At 41.7% G+C, this 22,696-nt stretch overlaps 1 protein-coding gene across 3 annotated transcripts in view; it reads left to right on the top strand.

Annotated features, from left to right (window-relative positions):
* DGKH (diacylglycerol kinase eta) overlaps positions 1–17,955 on the top strand; it is a 155,742-nt gene extending 137,787 nt beyond the window's left edge. For 2 of the 3 annotated variants that reach the window (XM_016158151.2, XM_016158154.2), the window contains 4 exons: positions 895–987; positions 3,602–3,721; positions 4,059–4,173; positions 10,000–17,955. In XM_016158151.2, coding sequence (XP_016013637.2) covers positions 895–987; positions 3,602–3,721; positions 4,059–4,173; positions 10,000–10,052 — 381 coding nt within the window. In that variant the 3' untranslated portion in view covers positions 10,053–17,955. The remainder of the gene's footprint in view (positions 1–894; positions 988–3,601; positions 3,722–4,058; positions 4,174–9,999) is intronic. The other variant, XM_016158152.2, reaches the window with a different exon arrangement.
* The last annotated feature ends 4,741 nt before the right edge of the window (positions 17,956–22,696 follow it).

A 22,696-nucleotide genomic window follows, 5' to 3' on the forward strand; every position in this document is an offset into this window, starting at 1 on the left:
TAAATTCGTGGCCAGATTTTTCTGTTAGTCTCCTCTTCCTTCTGTTTTTCTGTCTCTGCTCTTAAATACTCTTCCTTTTCTCTCTTTCCCTTTCAGTCACTTTCCACCTCGCCATCTTCCTTCTGCTCCTTCTCCCTTTAACTGAATCCTCACTCCTTGTTTAACCTTCTCCCCTGCACCTTGGCGAAGAGCAAATCTAGATAGCATGCACTTTATTAAAGATTCATTTTTGAAGTCGAGCACTGCAATTATTTTTACTTCATTTCTTTTTATTAAATTGGTAACTTTGATCACTTTAATGTAGAACTTAAAACTTTAGAACTTTTGTAACTTTTTAAGTTAATAGAATAGACAGAATATAACTTTTAAAATCTGATACATGGTAAAAGGCTATCGTGCAGACAAAACAGATAGCATTATTTTATTCTTTTAATTATTCAATTGAAGTTACCTAAATTAATATACAAATCAGTGCTGGTCCTCAGGGTTAAAGTCTGAGAAGCAGTCTGGTTGGAACTGCTGAGAGTCACGGATGAGACTAATTATGACCAGCTGATGCCCCTTGCAGGACATAGTTTCCTTTGGCTTAACTTTTTTTTTTTTTACAAGACTACGTATACGTTGCGAGCACACACGTGTTTGTGTGTAGGAGACGTGGTCCTTAGTGTGCTCACCGTAGACCGTGCATTCTTTCAGGTCTGCGATGGAAGAATTAGAACAGTAATTATGCTAATAAACGTGGCTGTGAAATCGCACCACTATGATAGAACTTTGGTAGATGTTAAAATATGTTGGTGATGTAAACTGAAGTGAGAAGGATAACATTTAAAGTATTTGCTGACGACCGAATCCCAGTTTCACACAGAACTACTTGTCTTTGATCTTTTTTCCTAGAGTCTTACGAGGGACACCGCCATGGAAATAGCCAGCAATGTGAAGGCCCTATATAATGAGACGGAGTCTCTGCTGGTCGGCAGGGTTCCTTTGGTAAGGAAAAGAAATGACCGATCACAGGAGCATGATGATACACGTACGGGTCTTACCTGAGGGGGCGTGCACCTGTCAGGTTCTTCTCCTTAGAGAAGGTCTCCTTCCTCAGCACTTCCTTTTTACCTAGCCTTGGCCTTCAAGAAAAGATATGGCTAAGCCTGGGCGCGCCAGGCTAACCCAAGACTCCCCCTAAAGGTGCCAGCGTGTTTTATATATAATCCTGCTCTCCCTAGTCGGCTTTGAGAGACTCGATTGAGCTTTTATCAACTGCGCTAGATAGCCCTGGGGTACCAGACACTCATTATTGCAGAAAAGAAGGAGAAATCATGGTTGGTTCTCAAAATTACTATTAAAATATGATTGGTATGGTTTTCTAGATTTGCTGAAAAGATGACACTTTCTAGACTCAGTGTTTCAGAACCAAATTTCAAGAACTAGCCACATCCTTAGATTAACTCCAATTGGTGCCTGAAATGAAGTTTAGGCCAAGTCTGAATCTGAGCACAGTCCCTGGACCTCAAGCGTAAGCGCTGGAAGGTCGCAGGGTCCTGACCGGTTTGCCCGGAGCCCTGGCCTGGCCAGCCTTTATTCCTTGTTTTCAGACGTTCCGGCATGTGGGGACTTCGCGCCACCTAGCGATCGATTGTGACTTAGTCACACATGCTCTTAAAGCCTCCCTAAGGCATCAGCTATTTTCCCTAACTTGTAACATTTCTGATTAATTGATAGGTGACGATCTTAAAAAAAAATTTCTCTTGAATGTAATTTTACCTCTTGCTTTGGAAAAGATACACTTAAGTAAAAAGTGATTGTAAAGGTCCTGCTATCTCCCACAGTGGGCAAAGCTGGGGAGTTGGCCTACCCAACTAATAAGTGACTGTGGCCAGGATCTGACTGGGGTCCAGGAGAGTGCCGCCCTCAGATCGTCCTTTACTCTGAAAAGAAGCTACAGGGCTGTGCAAAGTCCGTTGCCCTCATGCACTTCCAGAGGAAATGGAAATGCAGCTTCCTTAAGGCCAGAGGTGGATGCCTCTGCTATAGCGATGAGAAGAGAGAAACTAACGGGAGAAACTGACGGAAGGAACGTCAGTTACATCTTTCGATTAAACCCGGGGAACCATCTTTTGGCGATTGTTAGTACTTCTTTTGTTAACAAGAGTCTTCTTGCTGCTCTTCTAAAATTAGTCCTATAGGAAATCCACTGAGCTGTGACTTTGGTCCTACTTTTTGGATGGAGAACATGTATTTTTTGTGTTATTGGAACTATATTTAAGATAATTTCCGATTGACAAGAACTAGAAGCATCACTCGCTCTATTTCATTTTCTATGCCGAAAGTATCCATTGAGTGTTATTTGCTTAACAATTATCAATTATGTTAATATAGAAGAAACCCCCCCCACACACACACACACTCGTAATTATTCCGTCATTGTCAAAAATGGATATTTGGTTTAAAATGTAGACCAGTAAATTTTATCCAAACCTTTGACAATATCGATATTACAATAAAGAGTCCATCATATTTGAGAGCAGGCTTGCTCTTTGTTTTGATTCTAGAATTAATATGCAGTAACCATTTCATCAAGCGTTTCAGAAATATAGACTAAAAAGAAAGTGGTAAACTTCATAGAACTGGGTGGAGAATCTCCATATTTGTATTAACTACTAAAAATGGTAGATACCTTCAGTAATAAGGGAAAAGAAATAACGTCTGTAGTAAACAACACTAACGTTCTCTCTGAACTTTCATTATAAAATTTCGTGAACCTATGTGTAGCACTCTGCAATCGTAAAATTTATTAAAGTATTGATTAGCTGCAGGAGACCCTCGAAATACCCTAGTCACATTCTACTGTTTATTGAGGAGGAAACTAGACCCCTGTGTCAATGAACTGTCCCTGGGCCCCTAGTTAGTAAACGGCCAGGACTAGAATTCAGTCACCTCCCGTCCAGTTCTGCACACGACGGTGTTTATTTTATCTTTATTTGCTTATCGAATTCCTAAGTGCTTTTTAATGACTGCTTCGAGTGGGTGGATAAAGAGGCGACCCGATGAAGTCTCTTTAAAGTTCCCAAACTCTCTTCCAGATTACAAGTCGTTTCACGTTTTGCTTTGCCCTAATTTATACTACTTTTCATGCTCATTTTTCTGAGATTCGTGGAGCTTTTATTTTTTCCTCTTAAACTCATTATTTTAATTTTTCATGAGATTTTTGTGCCAAGTAGCTCTTAATACATCATGTATTTCTGACCAGTTTTAAAGATACTATTGTTCATTCACCTAATATGTAAATCAGAAGGATTTTTGCCACAAAGATGTAGTATAATGTGATTGCTCACTAGTGCAGAAGTCATACTAGCTACTTACATCATCTATGCGAAGTAAGGATAAATCTATCCAGACTGTTTTTTTTTTTTCAATGAACTCAATATAAGATAATTTTTCTTTTTTATATGCCTTTATATTAAAACCAACTACAACAATAACAACGACATAGCCTAGCCTAATAAGAAATGAGGATGCTCATTGTCAAAATAAAATAATTTGTTCTCTAGGAGCCCAGCACTGAGTGTTGTTTTGCTCTGTCTTTTAATCTGCTGGTGAATAGCATTTGGAATCGCCCCACGAAGAGCGGGTGTCCAGTGCCTTACATTCTGTGGAGATGGAGCTGCAGAAGTTAAGAGAGATTCCGTGGCTCTACTACATCTTACACCCAAATGAGGACGAGGTACGTAAGACTCGGCCTGTGTCTTTATAAAAGCGAAGACTCTAGGACAGTCGAATTTAAACTCGTCTTTCGTAATAGAGATGAGACATCCCGGGGAAAAACAAATCCTGACGACCACTCTCATTTGTGCTGTTCTCGAACAAGCAAGCAAGAAAGGGCTTTTATGGGGACCGGGGTCACTTCCTCAAATCAGCACGCTCTCAGGGGCGCTGTGAATTTTTTGCAAGAAGCTGTCACGCCCACGATGCTTTGCGTTCGTGGCCTGTTCCTGTGTCATCGCTAACATTAGAGCAGCTTTTGCTTCTCACCCCTGAGAAAAAAACCCTCTTCTCGCCAGCAGGAGCCTCCCGTGGACTGCGCCAAGAGGAGCAGCAGGAGCACGGTGTTCCGTATCGTGCCGAAGTTCAAAAAGGAAAAGGTCCCCAAGCAGAAGACGACGAGCCCACAGCCTGGTAGGTGGCCCACACTGGCAGGGACCGTGGAACCGTTCGGGAAAATGCCTCACTGGAGCGACGTCGCCAAGGCGACGAAAACGACCCCGCACTAGACCGAGGCGCTCGTCACGCAGCGCTCGAGTCTCCTAAATGCCGCCATAAAGCGGTCAGAATGATGGGTGTACGGAATGGCCATTTCGCCGTAGTAAAAATGATGTCGCACCTTAAACGTGTGCACGTATCAGTAAGAAGCCGTGGTTTGAACAGGAGAACGAGGCGGTCGCTGACGTGCTCCTGCTGCGTTTGGTGGGTGTCGGTGCGTCCGTTTCGGTGGGTCTTTATCTTGCTCGACATCAGTTCAGGGCATCAGCGTGTGACTTGTTTTTCTTCATCGTAGTTCAAAATCTACATCACTTTGATAGGTGGAACATAGAAACTTTCACATAGTCCTTTAGCTTGCTACATGTATGTCCTACCTAAAGTTATATCTCCCCTGTCACCCTTTCAGCCCTCGGTAATGACGGGCCACTGGGACGTTTGCATTCTCGGTATAACGAGAACGATTAAACTCTCTCTTCGGCGTTGTCTCCCCGGCTCCCTTCCCACTTTTCCCTAAAGGTTCAGTTTCATGCCGTACGTGTGCCGAAGCACCTTCGCGTCCTGTGTCTACGATGGTGGGCGCCCTTCACAATCGAATCGGTTTGTCAGTCTCTGAGTTAGTGTGCTCACTCGAAAAGTGATATGTCACCTGATTTTTGGCAATCGAAAGTCAGCTACTGAAAAGCAGCTGTTGAAGAAGGGCATTTTAAATCCAAATATGGCAGATAAGTAGGCTTTATTAAGCTGATCGGTGTTGAATAAAATATATAAAAGAATGATGATACTTACAGTCCAACTAATCTGAGTAGTGTTGACAGTTTGCAGATGATGTTAAATCGATTTAACGGTCCATTATTTTTATAAATATCAGCGGTCATAGAATCAGTGAAGGCAGTGCTCGAAGTCAGCAAGGCCTGAAGCAGGTGTTTGTAAAACTGAGCACCCCATGTCAGATTTCAAATTTGAATTAGCATCGGTAGCTAATTAAACTGTAGTTTCATATATGGTCTTAAGGAAATCCTCGGAACTTTTTTAGACCGTGTGCTACTGATCCTGATCGTGAGGATTGCTTTTTTTTATGCACACTGTGTAGTTTGAGTGGCGTGAAGGAAGAAATTGAGCTAAAGCTAAGGACACAGGGGGACTGCAGTGCATGGCTTTGTGAAGTCACATCCTTGTGTTGATTGACAGCCTGTAACGTGCATGAGAAAAGATGGGATTGTCGTTTTGTTGAAACAGCATTTTTTACCTTGCCCTTTGCTAGCACTGCCGCTGTGCTCTGTTATGCATCTGCTCTGGCCAACCTTTGCTTTGTTGTGCATTGAGCATGTAGAAATTAAGGGGGTTTTGCTCTTAACTTTGGTAGTTCAGAAATGGGGCACAGAGGAAGTTGCTGCTTGGCTGGATCTGCTCCATTTGGGAGAGTACAAGGACACCTTCCTCCGTCATGACGTCGGAGGGGCTGAGCTGTTGCATCTGGAAAGGCGAGATCTTAAGGTGTTTCTCGTGTGCCACCTTCTGCTCTTGGAAGTTTCCTTGGGTAACAGAGTCCGTCCTCCTGCGCCTCTTCTGTTACGGGCTTATAGCTCGGCTTATGTTATGCAAACCTGCAATAATCAAATATGCGTTGTCCTGTGGTCCAAATTCCTCGTGTGCTTCTTAAACAAGGGTATCAGCAATGTTTTCCTCTCAGAATCATTCTCCTACTAGGATAGCTAAAGCTTACGTGACTTCAGTAATTTTTCTCTGTATCCGTTGGTATGGCTGTTCTATTACACAGATATTTTTAAATAAATCATGTTTCCAAATGGGTTGATTCTGTTGGCTCAGCATGAAAGGTGACAATGGTTGCTGAAAATGACTTTAAAAATGTACTAGAAGGTTAACAACTGAAAATTCATTCAAAATACCAATAACAAAGCCTTATTAACATGTGGAACTGGATGAGAGACTTACAATCCTGGGATCTTGTTGTGTTTCTAAATCGGCTTTTCAGATGTCACAAGATAACGAGGTTGGTAAATTCAAATTTCCTTTCCATGACTTACTGTGAAAATCGTGATATTCTCCAAAAATTTTATCATTTTCTTTAATAAATAGAAATTTTGCCTCGATTTTGCTAGAAAGCAGCTCAGAGCCTGTTGGTCACTCACAGCAGAGAAGGAGAGTCATTCATTCGTGGTCTGCATTACTTCTCTCTGATTCTTTGAGTGGAGGAGGCTCAGCAGCAGAAATGGCCGGAGTGGCTATTCAGCCCCAGGGGTAGGAGTAGGATTGTGTCGTTATATTTTCCTATACCACATGCTGCCAGTTTTAAAATTCCAAGATTGCTTAATAAACAACCGGCAAAGCTTTCCACATTTGTTGGATGATCCCTTTTCTGGAGACCAAGCTCCGAAATGCATAGAATTGTGATACCGTAGGTTCCTACCAAATTCATGAACTGTCATGCCTACCAATGCCTTTATCTACAAATGTGCTAGCATAGCTTTTTGAGCAGATACTGGCTAATATAATTGTACATGTTTATCATGCAGGGTCATACAGTTTAGCACATCAAAAGTGAATGTCACTTATACCTAAACATGTTTAGCCAGAATAATAATGAAATCATAGGGTTTTGTTTTTGTTTTTGTTTTTTAGGTAAAGCAGCCCTTGGTTGACCTCACAGATTTCAAAGACCTTGTCAGCTTACAATCCTTTATTTTTTATTTTTTATGCCCACAGTACCTGGTTTTCCTAGGTGGTCTCCCATCCAAGTACTAACCAGGCCCGACCCTGCTTAGCTTCTGAGATCAGACGGGATCGAAATCATAGATTAATTAATTGCCTTAGTTGAGAGGCCAAAATCTGGAACGCAGCAAAAGGCGGCGTTCGAGTGCATAAAGTAAAGGTCGACGTCAAAGCCTGACATAAGTGCATAAAAAAACATTAATGGAGGGTATCATTATATCCTACATGATATCCATCCCGGGGCCATCTGTCGACTCCTAATTTGAACTCTCTAACCTTCACGGCACACGTGGCCTCCCGGCCCCCTTCTCCCGCCCCTGTTCTGCCCCTCCTCCTGTGCTCTCCTCGTAGGAAATCACCCCTCTCTCCCTCCAGGTGCTCGAGCAGGAGACGCCCGGGGGCATACGTAGCACCTCCCTCTTCCTTATCCTCCCCTAACCCACGAAGCCCACCCCAAGCCCGGCCCACGCCAGTCCCCGTCCGTTTCCCTGCCCCGTGTCCCGCGACTCTGCGCCGCGCTGCCCTACCCTGTCTCCGGGGCCAGGTTCCCAGCCCCCCGCCTGGCCCCTCCACTGCCGCGCTTGCCCCGGCCCGTTAACCACATTGCGCCCAGAGCGGCCACGTAACATCAGGCCTGACAGCGTCCTGCCTAAAACCTCCCCGTGGCTTCCTGTTCCTGTTAGAATAAACCCTCAATCATGGCCAGGTCGACAGGTTCTGTTTACTCAGCCTGGCGTGAACCCCCCGGCTCCTTGCTGGGCCATGCCTCACCTACCCCGGCCTTATTTCGTTTGCCTAAAAATACTAAACTCTGTCTCACTGATGGAGTGTACCCGCTTAGCTATGCTTCTCCCCCTACCTGTCGCCTAGCTGAGTCTTGCTCAGAGCTTGGCTCAGCTGTTACTTCTGCATCACTAAAACAACTGCAGATGGCATCTGACAGTCTACGGGTGGGAAAGGGAGACTATTTCTAACGTGCTTTAACAGACAAATAAATGGCTTGCATTATTTTCCCTCCCGGAAGGGAGCAGGATAAAGTGAGGGGCATCGAAGAAGATGGTAATGACACAGTGGTTTTCGTTTAGTCGGTTTGAGATTTTTTTTATTCCCACTTGTCGAGTTGTGTATGCGTGGCCAGAAGGATAACTGAATATCTACAAAGCCTGCTTCTCAATATTAGGCCGATTTATCCAAAGAAAGGGAAAGCCAAAAGTAAAGAATATGAAAAAAATAAACGTAACAAACCTCAGGGTACAATGTTATCACAGCCCAATTCCTAGGAGACGTCCAAGTATTGAACTCAAACTAAAGAAAATATAGCTAAGAAGTTAGTGTAACTGCCGAAAACATTCATCTCATGACATCACAGCAGTAATTTTGAGTAGAATCTGTCTCTCCCAAAGAAGTCTTTGTTCTTGAGAATACAATGTACATGTGGCCTAAAATAAAATATTTGGTATTAAATATATTTCTTCATCAGAGAACTAAGTTATCGCAAACTATAAAGAATATAAAATATTCCATTCAAATCAAAAGCTCTCTGTACAACTGTAAATGGATTTACATTTCTAATGCAGGTGGCAGGCAGCTGGCATCGTGCCTTCTGGGTTTTGGCCTTGCTCTCTGTTGTTTTAGCTCACGCACAGGAAACGTACCGTTGCCTTAGACTGATTGTGGATGTCCTAGTATCATATGAGAAAACGCTTTTCAGGGTCAGCTAAATATTGTAAAAATTTTACCCCGAAACCATCTCAGGTTTGAAAAGAGCTCTAGCTGTGGGAAGGGTAGTTTTCAGAAGAATTCAGAATCGTCAGTAGCGGGGCTGCTTTAGAACTCAAAGTGCCCATAAAGTATATGGGAGAAAGTGTGAACATGCGTGTGTGTGTGTGTGCGCGCGCGTGTGTGTGGACTTAAAACAGTTTGATCCACTTCATTTAAAAGTTTAAAAGGAAATCATCTCTTAGTCTGAGGGGTAATAGTTGGCATTTTTATCTCGTCAGGAAAATAATCTTGTGGCACCTTGTAGTCTCTCCTATTTTCTGGGCTGCTTTGGAAGTCATCATTTTACTAATTTTCAAACATTTTATTTAAAAACTCTGTTTCGTAAAGTTAAGTTATTGGACTTCACACACTGTACACGTTACACTTAAAGACGCCGTCGGGTTCAGAGCCGCCACCTCTGTGTTCAGTGCTTCAGATAGTGACCATTTTGGCCGTCTTGGGCGGGTCTCGTTCGTTCCTGCCACGAGTATTTTTTTGCTGAGAGCCCTCTGTGCCGCCCGCTCTGCAGTCAGCATGAATTTCTGAAAGTTAACTGCAGAATGCTTGGTTCTTCATAGGCAGATGGTTCTTTTAAGAAACAAGAAATTCGATGGAAAGAAACCAAAAGTGTTTGAGGAACAGCATCGACCCACGGACACCTGTGTTTTAAGGAGTTTTTTTACACATACCCATTACAAAGTATAAAGAATATTTAAATATTCCTCTGAAATCAAGACTCTAAATGCAACTCCAAATGCATTTGCATTCCACATTTAAGTAGTGGGGCTAGTATCTTCTTTAAGATCAGGCATCACTTTTAAGTTTAATATTTTATCAAGGAAATGTATAGTTGCCGTAAGACTAATCGTGGATGCTCTGGTATCACCACGTCACTTTTCTCAGAGAACCCAAAAGGACCTGTGTTTCTTAAAAAAAAAAAAGAAAGAAAAAAAGAAAAGAAAAAGGAGAAAGTAATTTTGATTCTCGAAGAACTTCCATTGTATATAACTTATGAAACTGTTACATTTAAGAGTTTAGAATGTCTGATGTGATTGTTTACTGGTTGGTAATTTTTCAATGTCAGGTTATTTTCGTTTCCTAAACATATTTTTCTAGCAGTTTCCCTTCTTGCGTCGTTGAATAGAAGCTAACAGTACTGAACCGAATGCTAATTCTAAGTTAGAGATGTGACCGCTTATTCTCTCGTCAATAAACTCATCTTCTTCCTTCTTTCCTTTCTACTCATCTTAGGACCCGGGAATCCCGAAAGTGGGTCATGTGAAGCGAATTCTCCAGGGAATTAAAGAGCTTGGCGGGAGCAGTCCCCAGCCCGAGGCGCTGTCCCTCGGAAGGGCAGTGACTGCCATCGAATGAATACAGAGTTCTCGGAAGCAGTCAGCTGCCCCTGTAGTTTTCTGGCCAGAGAAGGAAGCGCCGCCGAAGCGTCTCTACCCGGCTCGATAGTTCGCTGTGGGTGACAATTTTTGATTTGAGGTATTAGAAAATATTTGTGTGCCAAAAAAAAAAAAAAAAATACATTCCACAAAGCCATTTTCTTATTGTGCAAACCTGACACGTTCAGATATGCTCACGTTGGCAGGAAGAATCTGAGACAGTCGCATCGCCTGAGAGGTTTGGAATCGCACGGTGTTTCCTTTCCGTAAACCGGGTCAGATGGAATGTTCTTACCGAGCAGCCGCGGGACAGACTAAGGTCTGAGCGAAGCTGTGTTTCGAATGTCAGATCGGCAGCAGCTCTGATCCCTAGCGCTCGGTGGTCAGAGAGGAAGGCCGAGTGCTGTGCACGAAGGCGAATCTCAATGCACGATGTTCCCGCTTGAATGCTTTCCTTTTCTTGCATGTCACATCTAACCTCGTTAACAGTTCTACCGTCAGTTTCAATGGAATTAATTTATTACCACCTAAGTACCTTTCTTGTTAGCTGGAGGCACTTTCCTGTTCTTCGATGTGGACTTTTGCAAAAATATTCTGTATCTAAGAATTTGCGAACACACATCTGTGCCGTCGTCAACAAACGATGCACATCTTATGCAAGCCAGCTTTACGTCAGCCGGTGGCACGCATCAGTAGGTGTGCACATTAAGAAAATGTTCCGGATGTTTTCACAAAATTTCACGTTGTCTAACACTTATTATGCTTTCTAAACCCAAATTCTCATATTTTGTTCTTATTTTTTTCATTTCAATTTCATAATTATTTAATACTCTGTGTGCATTTGTAATACAGTAGACTGTTCACATCCTGGAGTTTCTCCAAAGTCTCATCTGGGATCTGTGTCCTGATTGGCCACCCAGACTCACCCACTAGCTAAAGTCACTCCTGACACAAACTTCCCAACAAGAGAAATCTAAGTTTGTTCCTAAGGGCTTTCCATGATTATTATCTCACTTAATTCTTCTATCAAGTAGATATTATTTTCCTTTTTCTAAACCACTTGGCTTTAGCGTAGCTCGTTAGTAGTCAACATTACAATTATCAGATCTTTGAAAGCCAAAGGCATACATATCAAAAAGTCAGGAAAGTACTTTTAAATAAGCTTTCTTTAGATATTATATACCAAAAAGTTAATTATAATATTTAAATATCTTCTATATAAGAGAAGTAAACAGGGTCCTGACCCAGTGGTGACAGTTTTTATAAAGCAGGCTTTAGCTAGGTGCTCAGCAGATGAAAATACACACACATCTATACCCGCACAGATATATGTGTGTATACATACATGTGCATTTACATGTATATTCACATGTACACATAATCATGAAATATACTCTCACTGACATTTTCTAGACAGTGAAAACGAACTGCTGTCAGACATGTAATTTGATTATATCACAGGAGTTTAAATATTGGACACTTTATTCTTATTTATAGCTTTATTATTTAACTACCAGTAAAATCACAAAATTTGGATACCTTAAAAATAAATGAACCTGACGGACTCCTGACCAGGGATGTCAGACTGTATATGTCCCCTGTCTTAAGTTGTGAATAAATGGAACGTTCTCAAAGGGAATTCTATCAACTAACTTAATAGAGTAAAAAACAAACAAACAAAAAACAAACGACGCACTTAATAGTTTTAATGTCGTCCACCCCTGTGAGATCAAGGGTCTTCTGTCGCTGTCCCCCGTATCGTCCCCACCCTGCAAGGGGTCCTGCTCTTCCAGGCGCTTCCCTGTGAAATCAGAACGGTGGCTGCCGGCTGCCCAGAACCCTGCCGGGGTCATAGAGCCGCGTCCGGCTTCACCGGCTTCACCGAGAAAGGAGAGCAGGCAGGGAGGAGGCGGGAACCCTAGGAAAGGATGAAGTGATGATAAATGTCAACGTTGGTTTTCACTCCCCCGAAATACCCCTTTGCCAACAGAAACGGATTCTCCGGCTGTTACATTTGCAGACTTTAAGAGGAAGATGTAAATGATTGAATTTTGTTTGTTTGTTTGTTTGTTGTTGGTTACTTTTAGATAACAGCTGTTATACAGACTGTAAATCCTCAGTTAAGGGAATCCTTAGTTAGCTAGTGTTTTTGTGCAAATGGCTTTGCGGATCAGGAGAATCCTTTACAATGCAATTAGGTACCTTTTTTGTTTAATGAGAGCACTTTTTCCTGTATGCTTTGTCTGTGCACAGCTATGTAGGGCCCAAGCACCTTCACTCACATCTGTGCCACGATGGTGCCCTCAGAGCCTCCGTAGGCCCCTGCCAGTATCACAGAGGAACCAGCTTCTCAGGTGGGGTTACAGAAAAAAAGGAGGAGGAGCTTCCCCCTGGGTCCGATCACAGCTCTGGGAGTGCATGGGGGGGCCTCTGTGGCCAGGCCAGGTGAGGACCCCACGCCCACTCCTGTTCTCCTTCGAGGCTCTTCCGCCTGCAGACAGTTCGGGAGGAGGGATGGAGGCGGATCACAGCCAATATCCATTTCCTTTCAGTCTCCTCTTCCTGAGGAAGAACTTGCTTTACAAGAAGGAAAGGGACGGACATGCCCTACCCTTTCCTCGTCAACTGTCCCACTGCATGATGACTCCTTTCATGACTCCTCACCTTAGCACCTGTCGTGGGTCATCTAGAGAAGTTTCAGGAAAATGACTCAAGGGAATGAATTTTACAGTTTGCATTTTATAAAAAGAAACTTGCTTATCTAAAAGAGTTAATGGATTTGATAATTCGGGACTGTGATCTGTATTGCTGTAGCTGAGGTGACCCGTGAATGATACGGCAGCCCCTAGCCAACTGCGGCTATTTAAATCTAAATTAATTTAGATGGAAATTTAGTGTCTCAACTGCACTAGCCACATTTCAAGGGCACAGTAACCACAGTGGGCAGTACAGGTGTTGAACAGTTCCATCATTGCAGAAATTCTGGAGCACTGCCGTTCTACCTGTGGTCCATGGTCCAGCAGCATCCTTATCACCTGGGCGCTTACAGAAATGCAGATTCTCAGATTCACCGTAGACCTACTGAGTCGAAACCTTTCAACAAGGTGCGTCAGGTGATTAGCTCTGGTCTAGATATATTTTATCCCTCCAAATACCACAGAGCTGAGGTTTTCCGAAGGTCCTCAGAAAAGCTCACTCCCCAACTCACTTGTTTCCTATTGATTCTCCAGCTAATCCCAGAAATGAGCGGCAACTCTCTCCTCCCCACCCTACCCCCAGCTGAGTTTTCTTCTCGATCCTTATTCCTAATTCTGGTTCTAGGTGAGCCCTACCTACCCAGGGGTTTATATTTTGGTAGCTCAGGTAGAACACAGGAGCCGGCCTTACGGACACGGCCGGCCTCTCTCCAGCCCCTCACCCCCCGTCAGAGTCGCCCACGGTCTCCATTCACTCCGTTCGTTTGCTCATCTGACCTTTTCATTTGTTCACAACTTGAGTCCCAGGGAACATTTCAGAAGCAGATGTCCTGAGATAAGTAAAGACCGGGTCAGTCTCCTTCACCCTTCTCTTATCAGTTGACGGTCCCGTTGACGTCGTCCATGCTTGAGGACACGTAGCAGCGTACACATTGAGTGAATCACTAGGCATGAAAAAAATAAGAACCAAAATGACGGCAAGTACAGTGACTGTCATTGAAGCCCTCGGAGGAGGCATGTTTGTTAAGGCTGAATCTGTTTTTCTTATTATACTAACTTTTCTTGATTTTCAGGTTGCTAATAATTCCTTAAAATAATGCCTGAAAAATACCGTATCATACTCTCAGTGCTCAAAATGCAAATTGCTTAATTCCATAATCACATCTTTCCCAATGACTCATTGTCAATAATCCTTCGCTTAATTTTTACACATTGCTATGATTTACCAAGACGTTGCCTAGAGATTCTTCAGCTAATTTTTGTGAATGAAGAGGGCACCGCTTTAATCTTCATGGAAGTTATTTTTAACAGGAATCCGAGGAAGGAAATAATTCATGCTGAGCTGCGACTTAGCAAATCGTAGTGGAACTTCCTGCACATCCTTCAAAAGTAACTCGCCTGTTGTCTCCAACTGAGCTGACAGTACAGATGTGACTTCTTTAAGGATGTTGTTTTTCGTTAAGCTGCAAACACATTGCATCTCTCAACCTGGACATGTAGCATTTCTCCTGCCCGGCCCGCCCCCACGAAGTAAACACATCCTGCATTTTTCAGATGCAAGTTGGACAAAACAGTGGGTTTAGAGACTGACGACCCAGTTCTAAAACATTTTAAGTCAGCCGAAAAGAGAGCAGTGAAGATTCCTAAATGCCGTCAGTCAGAGAGGTAGCCTGGCTGCCACACCCCCCTCTGTCTGCTCCTACTACCCCCACCCCAACTCCAGCCCAGTGCAGCAGGACCTGGGACCTGTCTGTCTCTCCCACGGCTTCCCCCCAGTGACTTTCCAATAGCAGTCTCTGTGTCAGAGGGGTAAAGGTGTACACCCTGCCTTTTGCAATAGGATGCTTTTCTAAAGAAACACAACTTTAAAAGGGCCAAGATCATTGGTTTTATAATAAGCAAAGCATAAAGTTTTAATCTTTATTATTGTTTTTGTTATTTTCTCCAAGTTTGATTTAAAGATATTCTGTTAGAATAAAAACCGTAAAGATTTATTATTACAGAGAACGGTGAGATAAAAAAGACAGCCAGACTATACCTATTTGTGTACTTCTGTTATTTTCAGGAAAAGAAGTTTAACAGTGGCTGAGACTGCATTAAACTCAGCAATGTTTTAAAAACATGCTACTAATGTAAGTGAACAGATCGATTTCATTTATGAAACTAAGATACTCTATTTACCTATATTTATAGCCTCTCTCTTAAATTTTTTTTTATGCACTTCCAAGTTTACATTGGAAAAATAGAAACCAAGCCACTACTTAAAAGTTCTAAAAACGTCACATAAAAGATTTCATTTTAGCTACAAATTACTCATTACCTAGGACTTTATCAATCGTCTGGATATTTCTTAAGAACTGCATTTCAGGAGTAACTTCGCCAAACTTAAAGGAACATAGTAACTCAAAATGTATTAAAGTAAGTTTTATACATTAATGACGCCATTGAAGTAGGGTAATGCAGTTAGATGTAAAAGCTAAAAAGGAAGAAGAATATACTTTGTGACTGTTTGCACTATGGTTTACCGCAGCTTAGCCATGTCTATTACAATATTCTGAGTATTAAGCTGATATGAAACTAGATTTCTTACAGTTCCCGTAACTGGTATTACTGCTGTGAAGGGGTTCGGTGTTGTAACATTCCCAGTTTTGTGAGTTATATATTGTATATCGAAGATGACTAATAAATTGGAGTAATATATTTTATCTAGAGCTGGGAAAATATGATTATTATTTTCACATCTTCGAGTAAGTTGTATCCAGTTCTTTTCTTCCTCTCAAGTGAGATAGAAGTCTCATTTTTATGTTAAAAATGTCTATTTATACAACAGGTTTCTCCTTTTACTGGTTTTATTCATTTTCATATTAAAAGTTTTCTTATCTTTTTATACCAAAATAGTTATGCTAGGTATGCACACTGCCAAGATGTATTTTAGTTTGCTGGACTTTTGGCAGACAAAATATTTAATAACAAACCAGCTTTGTATATTTTGTGGCTTTGAGGGTGAGAATTTTACCTTTGAATCTAATCTCTAAGGCAGAGCTGTTATCAGCAAAGTCAGTGCTAGACAGTATTATTGTAATCAATCATCAGTAGAAGGTTTTTACAAGTTGTATAAATCAGAGCATTTATTTATTATGTTGTGAAATTTAATCTTTATACAAAATGCGTATTCTAGCTCTTTTCTTGTTACTGCTGTTGCTTAGAGTGTAATAGCTCTGTTAATGACTTACGTACTTGAAGTGCTCATTTCTGTCAAACAGATGCCCGATTTTTTTCCTTGTAAAATATGGTGTTCTCTACCATCATAGGTAACTAAATAGTAACAGGGACTTTGTTAAAAAAAAATAATTTTCATGTTTAAAATAAATACCGAAAAAGACATAACGCCAGAATGAAATGATCACTATTAAGAATTTAATGTAGCCAAGGGATTCATTGTTATACTTTGCCAATACGTACAGTTTATCTTCAAGTCAGAACTCCTTTTCTGTGGTAAATTTTCAATTTTTATTGCTAAAGAGATCTCAGTGATTGTACTGCCAATATGACGTTCAAATACGCATTAAGAATCTTGAACCCCCAAAATATCACACACCTCCAGCAACCGGCTCTAGCTTTCAGAGTGCATATTTTTAACATGTTTGCATTTGACTCCAGGCTACTTTACAAACAGTAACCATGGTGAATAATGGTTTGTTTCTGTCAGTTAAGTCGATGGGATTTGAGTTTTGAGTTATTTTTGTTTAAAAGTATTCTCTATTCAACTGTTTAAAAAACTGAGAATCTAAAATGTGATGGCACAACATACCACAGAGAATCACATGAAGAAAAAACCATCCTGCCTTAGCGTGAGGCAGTGTTGTATACCAAAGAAATCACTTTCACAAGCCCTAAATTCTCCTGATTTTGTTGTCTTACAGTGTGAGCAGTAGATGAATCGTGAACTATTGAAGAACTTATAGCACGAGATAAGGAATTTACTACAGTTTTGAAAACAGTTTTACATTAATGTTATTAATGCACAAGCAGTTATTCAAGTCAGAAAAAAAAATATGAGAAACATGGATGTTAAAGGAAAAAGATATAGGATTGTTTGAGCGTAGCCATCTTCCACCTTGAGTTGCAGAGCACTTTTTTTTTTTCTTTTTTCTTTTTTTTTTAACCATGTGTGAGGCATGTGAGAGGCACAAACACAAAAGACGTCACCCCGGTGAGGTCCGACCCGGTCTCTGCGTCCTATCAAAATAACCGGCGACCTCGGGGGCCGCATCCTGATGTTGAAATTCAGAAGTGGGTTACGCAGGTGGCTTACGTGACCTGATCACGTGTGTGTCTCACGTGAGACAAGGGGGGCTTGGCTAGTTCCCATAGAAAGACTCTGGTAAATACAGGTCAGACCACACCCTTCAGATGAAAGAGATTTTCGTGAATGTGCTAAACCTTGACATTTTTAGGAATGACTGATTTTCCTTGCATTCGAAGCAACAAACCATTATTAACATTTACAATACTAGACAGAGGTGAATTCTGTAATTCTGGAGATGCGAGTATGGTTTAGGTTTATTGAGTTCCATAACTGACTTTGGCACTGGCTCGCTTTTGTCCCTTCTACAAACTATACCATTTTGGTGCCTCAGTTTCCCCAATTAGAAATGGCATACAAGATTATCAATTATAAGTCCATGGGAATTTTTCTCTAACAAAAGGAACTGTGTAAGCCCGAATCCTACCTAAATGTACCAGTTCTCTCTGCTACTGTCACCTGAAATCTAAAGAAAGGCTTCCAAGACGACAGCATGAAAATTAAAAGCCCAAATGAACGTGTCTTGATGTTCGGCTTAGACACGTGGGTGAATCGGCGTGAGTGCCATCTGTTCCAGGCTAGGCCCTGGGCATTTTCATCTGTGTACTGGGTTCATATTATTCATTTTGGGATCGACCAAAAACGTATGTCTAAAATCTTCAAAAAGTTTCAAGTAATTTTTCTACTCTCACCCCAAACAATTTTATAGCAGTAGATTTTTTTTTTTTTTAATTAAGACCTTCACATCTTCTGTTAATGCCCCAAAGAGGAAAATGTCTCTTGAAATCAGTGGTTAAAATGAAACACAGGACTCCTTGACCTCATTTTTCCCTGCGCTGTCACTTGTTCTGTATATTAAGTGATTTTGAAATGGTTTCCTTGCTCTTTGATCCCAAGCGTGGATCACTGGCTGCATTCTCTGGCTGTGGGGTGGGACTCTGTCTCGCGAAGTCCCTTCCAACTGGAGAGCGTCTTAATTATTCCTGTAGTGGAAATCTGAGTACAATTAAGGGAAGTGACACTAGAATAACCTAGTTAGAATCAATCCTTCTATATGGGTGAAGGTAAATGAATATTGACTTTATTCAGAATCGGTCACTGTCTGATTCTTAAAGATTTGGCTGAATCTGGTATTTATTATAGCGTAATATGAGAACTTGGAGCTTCTGTTGCATCTTCCTCTCCTGAAAATCTTGGAATTTTAAAAGGGCGTCAGCTGCATGACTTAGGAGAAAAGGCTGAAGCGGCACTTAATCAAGTGGCAGTTTGATCTATCCTAATAACACAGCTTAGGTTTCATAATGACACATCTCTCATTGATTTGGTCAGTGACAGGAAGACATCATTTTTCTGCAACACCGATTCCCATGATGACCTGATACACAGATGACCACAATATACTTACAATTACGATTTTATTTAGAGCCTGCCTCGTTTACAGGTTCCAATTGTGCAGCAGTTTTTTAATATGCATAATAGTGAAGATGAAAAAAAAAATTGCAAGCTTGTTTCCTCTCCTCCTTTGCCTTGGAAGGCTTTCAGAAAGCTTTTGAGAAATGGCACGGTTTTCACAGCAGCGTGATGTGATTACATTCTTCTGCCAAGAGACTCATAAACCAAAATATGGAGCAAAGGCAAGCGCCTCATCCTAACCGTAGTTTGGGGTTGTGTAAGCAAAAGCATTTTAGATATCAAAGTTTGTTTCAGTATGTTATGCTGTTGCACGTTTCGTTTTTCGTCCGTCGCGAACACTGAATTGGCATTTTGTGTTCTGTTTGTAATCAGTCGCAGTAACGGGACAGTTCCTGTGCCTTTATCAGTGTAGACCTTCACCATTTCAGCAACCAGTTTTCCTGCCTTCATCCTCTCCCACCTCTGGTTCGTCCTCACGGTTGACAGGTGGCCTCTCCAGCTCGCACACCTGCTTCTCTCCGCTAACACTTCTTGAGTACGCTCTCCTTTCTTTCCAACTGAACTCCTTAGCGTGACGGAGCAGCTTTCTGTGACCCCGCTTTCAGCATCCTCACCCCACCAATTTCCAGCTGTTTCGTTTGTTTTGTTTTGTTTTTAGCATCCTCCTCACCCATTGTTTCCCCTGGAGACCTTTCGTAATCGGGAATTTGGAAGGTTTCACAGCTTCGTGCCTCGGCATAGTCACACAGCATAGAGAAGTTTGGGTTCTCATCATTCATGGCCCAGTTCAACTTCCCCAGGCCAAGTTAAGTGTTTCATAGAATCTGGAAACTTTTTCTGTTAAAATAACATCGCATTTCAATAATTTTACATATACTATGCCTGCCTTCCCCATTGAGTTTCTTTCTTTGTAATCTCATCGTCCACCTAATAGGACTTTAATAGATGTTTTTGAATGAATGAAGGTGACATGGAACCCAAACTTCTCTATGTTTTTATATTTTCACAACTGAAAACTTGGACTTCCCTGAGAGCCCACGTCAAGTGTGTGTGTGTGTGTGTGCGCGCGCGCGCGCGTGTGTGTGTGTACTCACAGCATGCACATGCTCTGGGAAACCAACAAAAGACAGATTTCAGAAGCAATTGCTTTACGAAGGTTACTCACTCATTAGCTGGAAATATTTACCAAATCTGAATTCTTGTTTCGAAAAATGAGGCCTACCAAATTTTCACACAACTGCCAAGTTCTTATTTGTAGTTCATAAATATTCTAAAGATTATTTTTCTCTTTTGCAGACATTCAGTGTGTACAATTTACATAAACACATACACTGATTACCTACAAAAATAGTGAGACTTGAGAAAGAATAAAAAACAATAATGAAGAGGAAATTTTCTCAACAACAATATTAAGCCAGAGATATTGGCAGAATTCATGCAATTTCAGGTCACTTACAGCTAATGACTTCCATTTTTTTAATGATGTAAATGTAAGAAGGCTTATTTGTGACATTCACCCCTTATGGAACTATTATATAGTCTAAAAACTACTACCTGTATACTACGGATAAATATTCATTTTAGGGTAGACTAAAAATTCACTTCTAAAATCTTCAAAAACTTAGTAATATTGTTTGTACACCCACAGTGTGTTTTTCTTTCCCGATGTTATAAAGCCTTTCTACCATGTCCCCGAATTATGATTAAGGTTAACACAAAAGCTCTTCAAAGTTAATAATTTCTAAAGTTCACTAGTGCCCTCTTCACTCACTCACTCAGGAGACATTTTCTACCATCTCTGCACCTGGCACCCAATTAGATGCTGGGGATACAAATAAAATAAGACATAGCTCCTTTCCAGTAGATTTTGTTCTTGTTCATAATTATTTTTCTACAGTCCACTCAAGTTGGGAGGACATTTTTTTGAAGCCAAGTGTTTCTCGGGGTGTTTCAGGGACTCGGTCTCCTTTCGCACCAAAAAACTAGCCAAGCTCCGTGTCACGTAGAGCTGACCCTGTGTGTACATGCCCGGTTTGTGTTGTTTCCAGGTCCGCAGCAAACCACTGTCGCCCCTGATTGGTCAAGTGCCTCTCCCATCAGACCCGTAGAACCCCATTTCCACAACACGAGGTGCCGCGTGTGATCCCAGAGGCTGGTAGGTTATAGGACGTGAGTTCAAGTTCAAGTCCGTTCTAGGAAGGCGTATGTCCCTGTTAAGGGCACATACGTCACAACGTGTGAGGTGTGCGTTGCGCACCCGAGCTAGAGGGGAAACAGAAAGACGCCTCCTGGTACACACGGCTCCATTTGACCTTAAGGGTTGACGTTTCTGCCTCAGTTACTGGGGAGTAGAGAGTAATAATATTTAACACGTGGCATCCTTGCCTAAGCATATGGCAAATATACTAGTATGTGTGTGCCGTAAGGCCCTGATACATAGATAAAACAAAAAGATTTCATTTTAAAAAGTGAACTCTGAAGATTTAGTGATGGTTAGGCAGTGGTTCCCTTATGAGAAGGAAAAAAGTGCCCTTTTATTGTCAGTAAGTGTGGAAAAAAACCTTATATGTATATATTTACATTTAGACAGGCATGTTTGGAAGTCTCTGTGGCCCATCAGCTTAAAGCATCAACTCTGTCTATGTTCTCTAGCAAAAAAAAAAAAAAAAAAAAAACTCTTAGTTCGATACAGCTTTACCCTTTGTTCCACATTATAAAAGGTCCACAAAAAAGAAGGCGAGACACCTGACCCTTATATTCAGCATATTGATTTTACCCTTTGATAATCAGTAACTATTTGCTTCCTACTTATCACCATATCGAAAACATAACAGTAGAGTTCCTCTTGTCCCTTATATTGTAAACGATAGTTTTAATTTGGCCTTCCGCCTTGGCATCTATAGTTAAGGATTAACTACATTTTGGTAGTCCGTTTTGAAACTTGTATCAGAAAGATGCACCTCGTGTCCATTTATTACCCAGTGGGCTCTGTTTGCTGCAGAAAAGAGTATAAAAGTTTTAACTGCTTAGTGCGCTGGCCGGTAAAATATGCCTGACAGAGCAGAGCTTATAACTTTAGCTCGAGTTCCTTTTAATAATGGTAAGAAAACGTGAGTTTTGTTTGTTTACATGCTGTTTACAATGGCATACTTTTTTAAATATATACAACAATTGAGATATTTATTGCATACTATTTTAAAGATGTTTTATGTGTTTTCACCTTTGGAATATATTGTTACAGTTCCTTCTACAGATAATTTGGGTGGCTTTGTTAATGTAGCTAGCAATTTCTATGACTACTAAGTGACCGGTTTCCGTGCCTTTTATTGTGGGATGCATGACGATGTATTTATTGTACGGAAGTCACTGATGTGTGTATTTTTGTACTTTGCTGAGAGTAATGGCTGATCTCGATGCACATGGTGATGAGAGATGCCTTTCGCAAAGGGCACTCCCTTGAGGTCATCCTCAAATAAAAAGAATGCGTTTGGAGAATGTGTGAGGCCTACGTTCTTTCTGGTGGGAAATATTAGCTCTTTAATTAAACTGTTTTATTTTGAGATAATTGTAGGTTCACATACAATTGTAAGAAATGGAGAGCGATCCCAGCACAGGCGGCTACCAACCGCAGATCACTTTGTAGCTCTTACCAGGTGGCCCCAGGCCAGACCCAGATGTCAGCTGACCTTGGCCTACACTGGAGTCCTTCCCCAGAGGCCCCAGAAGCAATACACTGGTGGCCAGCTTCAGATGACACCAGAGTGCCACCCAATCAATGCCACAAACAACGTACCCAGAGGGCGGACTCGGCAGGCGCCAGGGCCCCACTAACACAAATTCTGCTCCATGGAATCGGTCCTAGCACAGCAGCTTGTCTGCTCTAGTCACGGCCAGTCCTCACAGCCAGTCACATCCTACCCTCTGCCGTGCCAACAGCAATCAAGGCGCCACTATAACAAGAGGGCGCACACAACCCACACAAGGGACCACCCCCGAAGCACCTGGCCCAGGCGAACAGGGAGACTGCACCGCCCGGCGCCGCAGGACATCTACTCCTTAAGGCTGCTCTTGCCAAGACTCGGAGACCTAGCGGATCTATGTAATACATAGACACAGACATGGGGAGGCAGCCAAAATGA

The sequence above is a fragment of the Rousettus aegyptiacus genome, unplaced genomic scaffold, assembly GCF_014176215.1.
Source record: "Rousettus aegyptiacus isolate mRouAeg1 unplaced genomic scaffold, mRouAeg1.p scaffold_m13_p_11, whole genome shotgun sequence".
Lineage (NCBI taxonomy): Eukaryota > Metazoa > Chordata > Mammalia > Chiroptera > Pteropodidae > Rousettus > Rousettus aegyptiacus.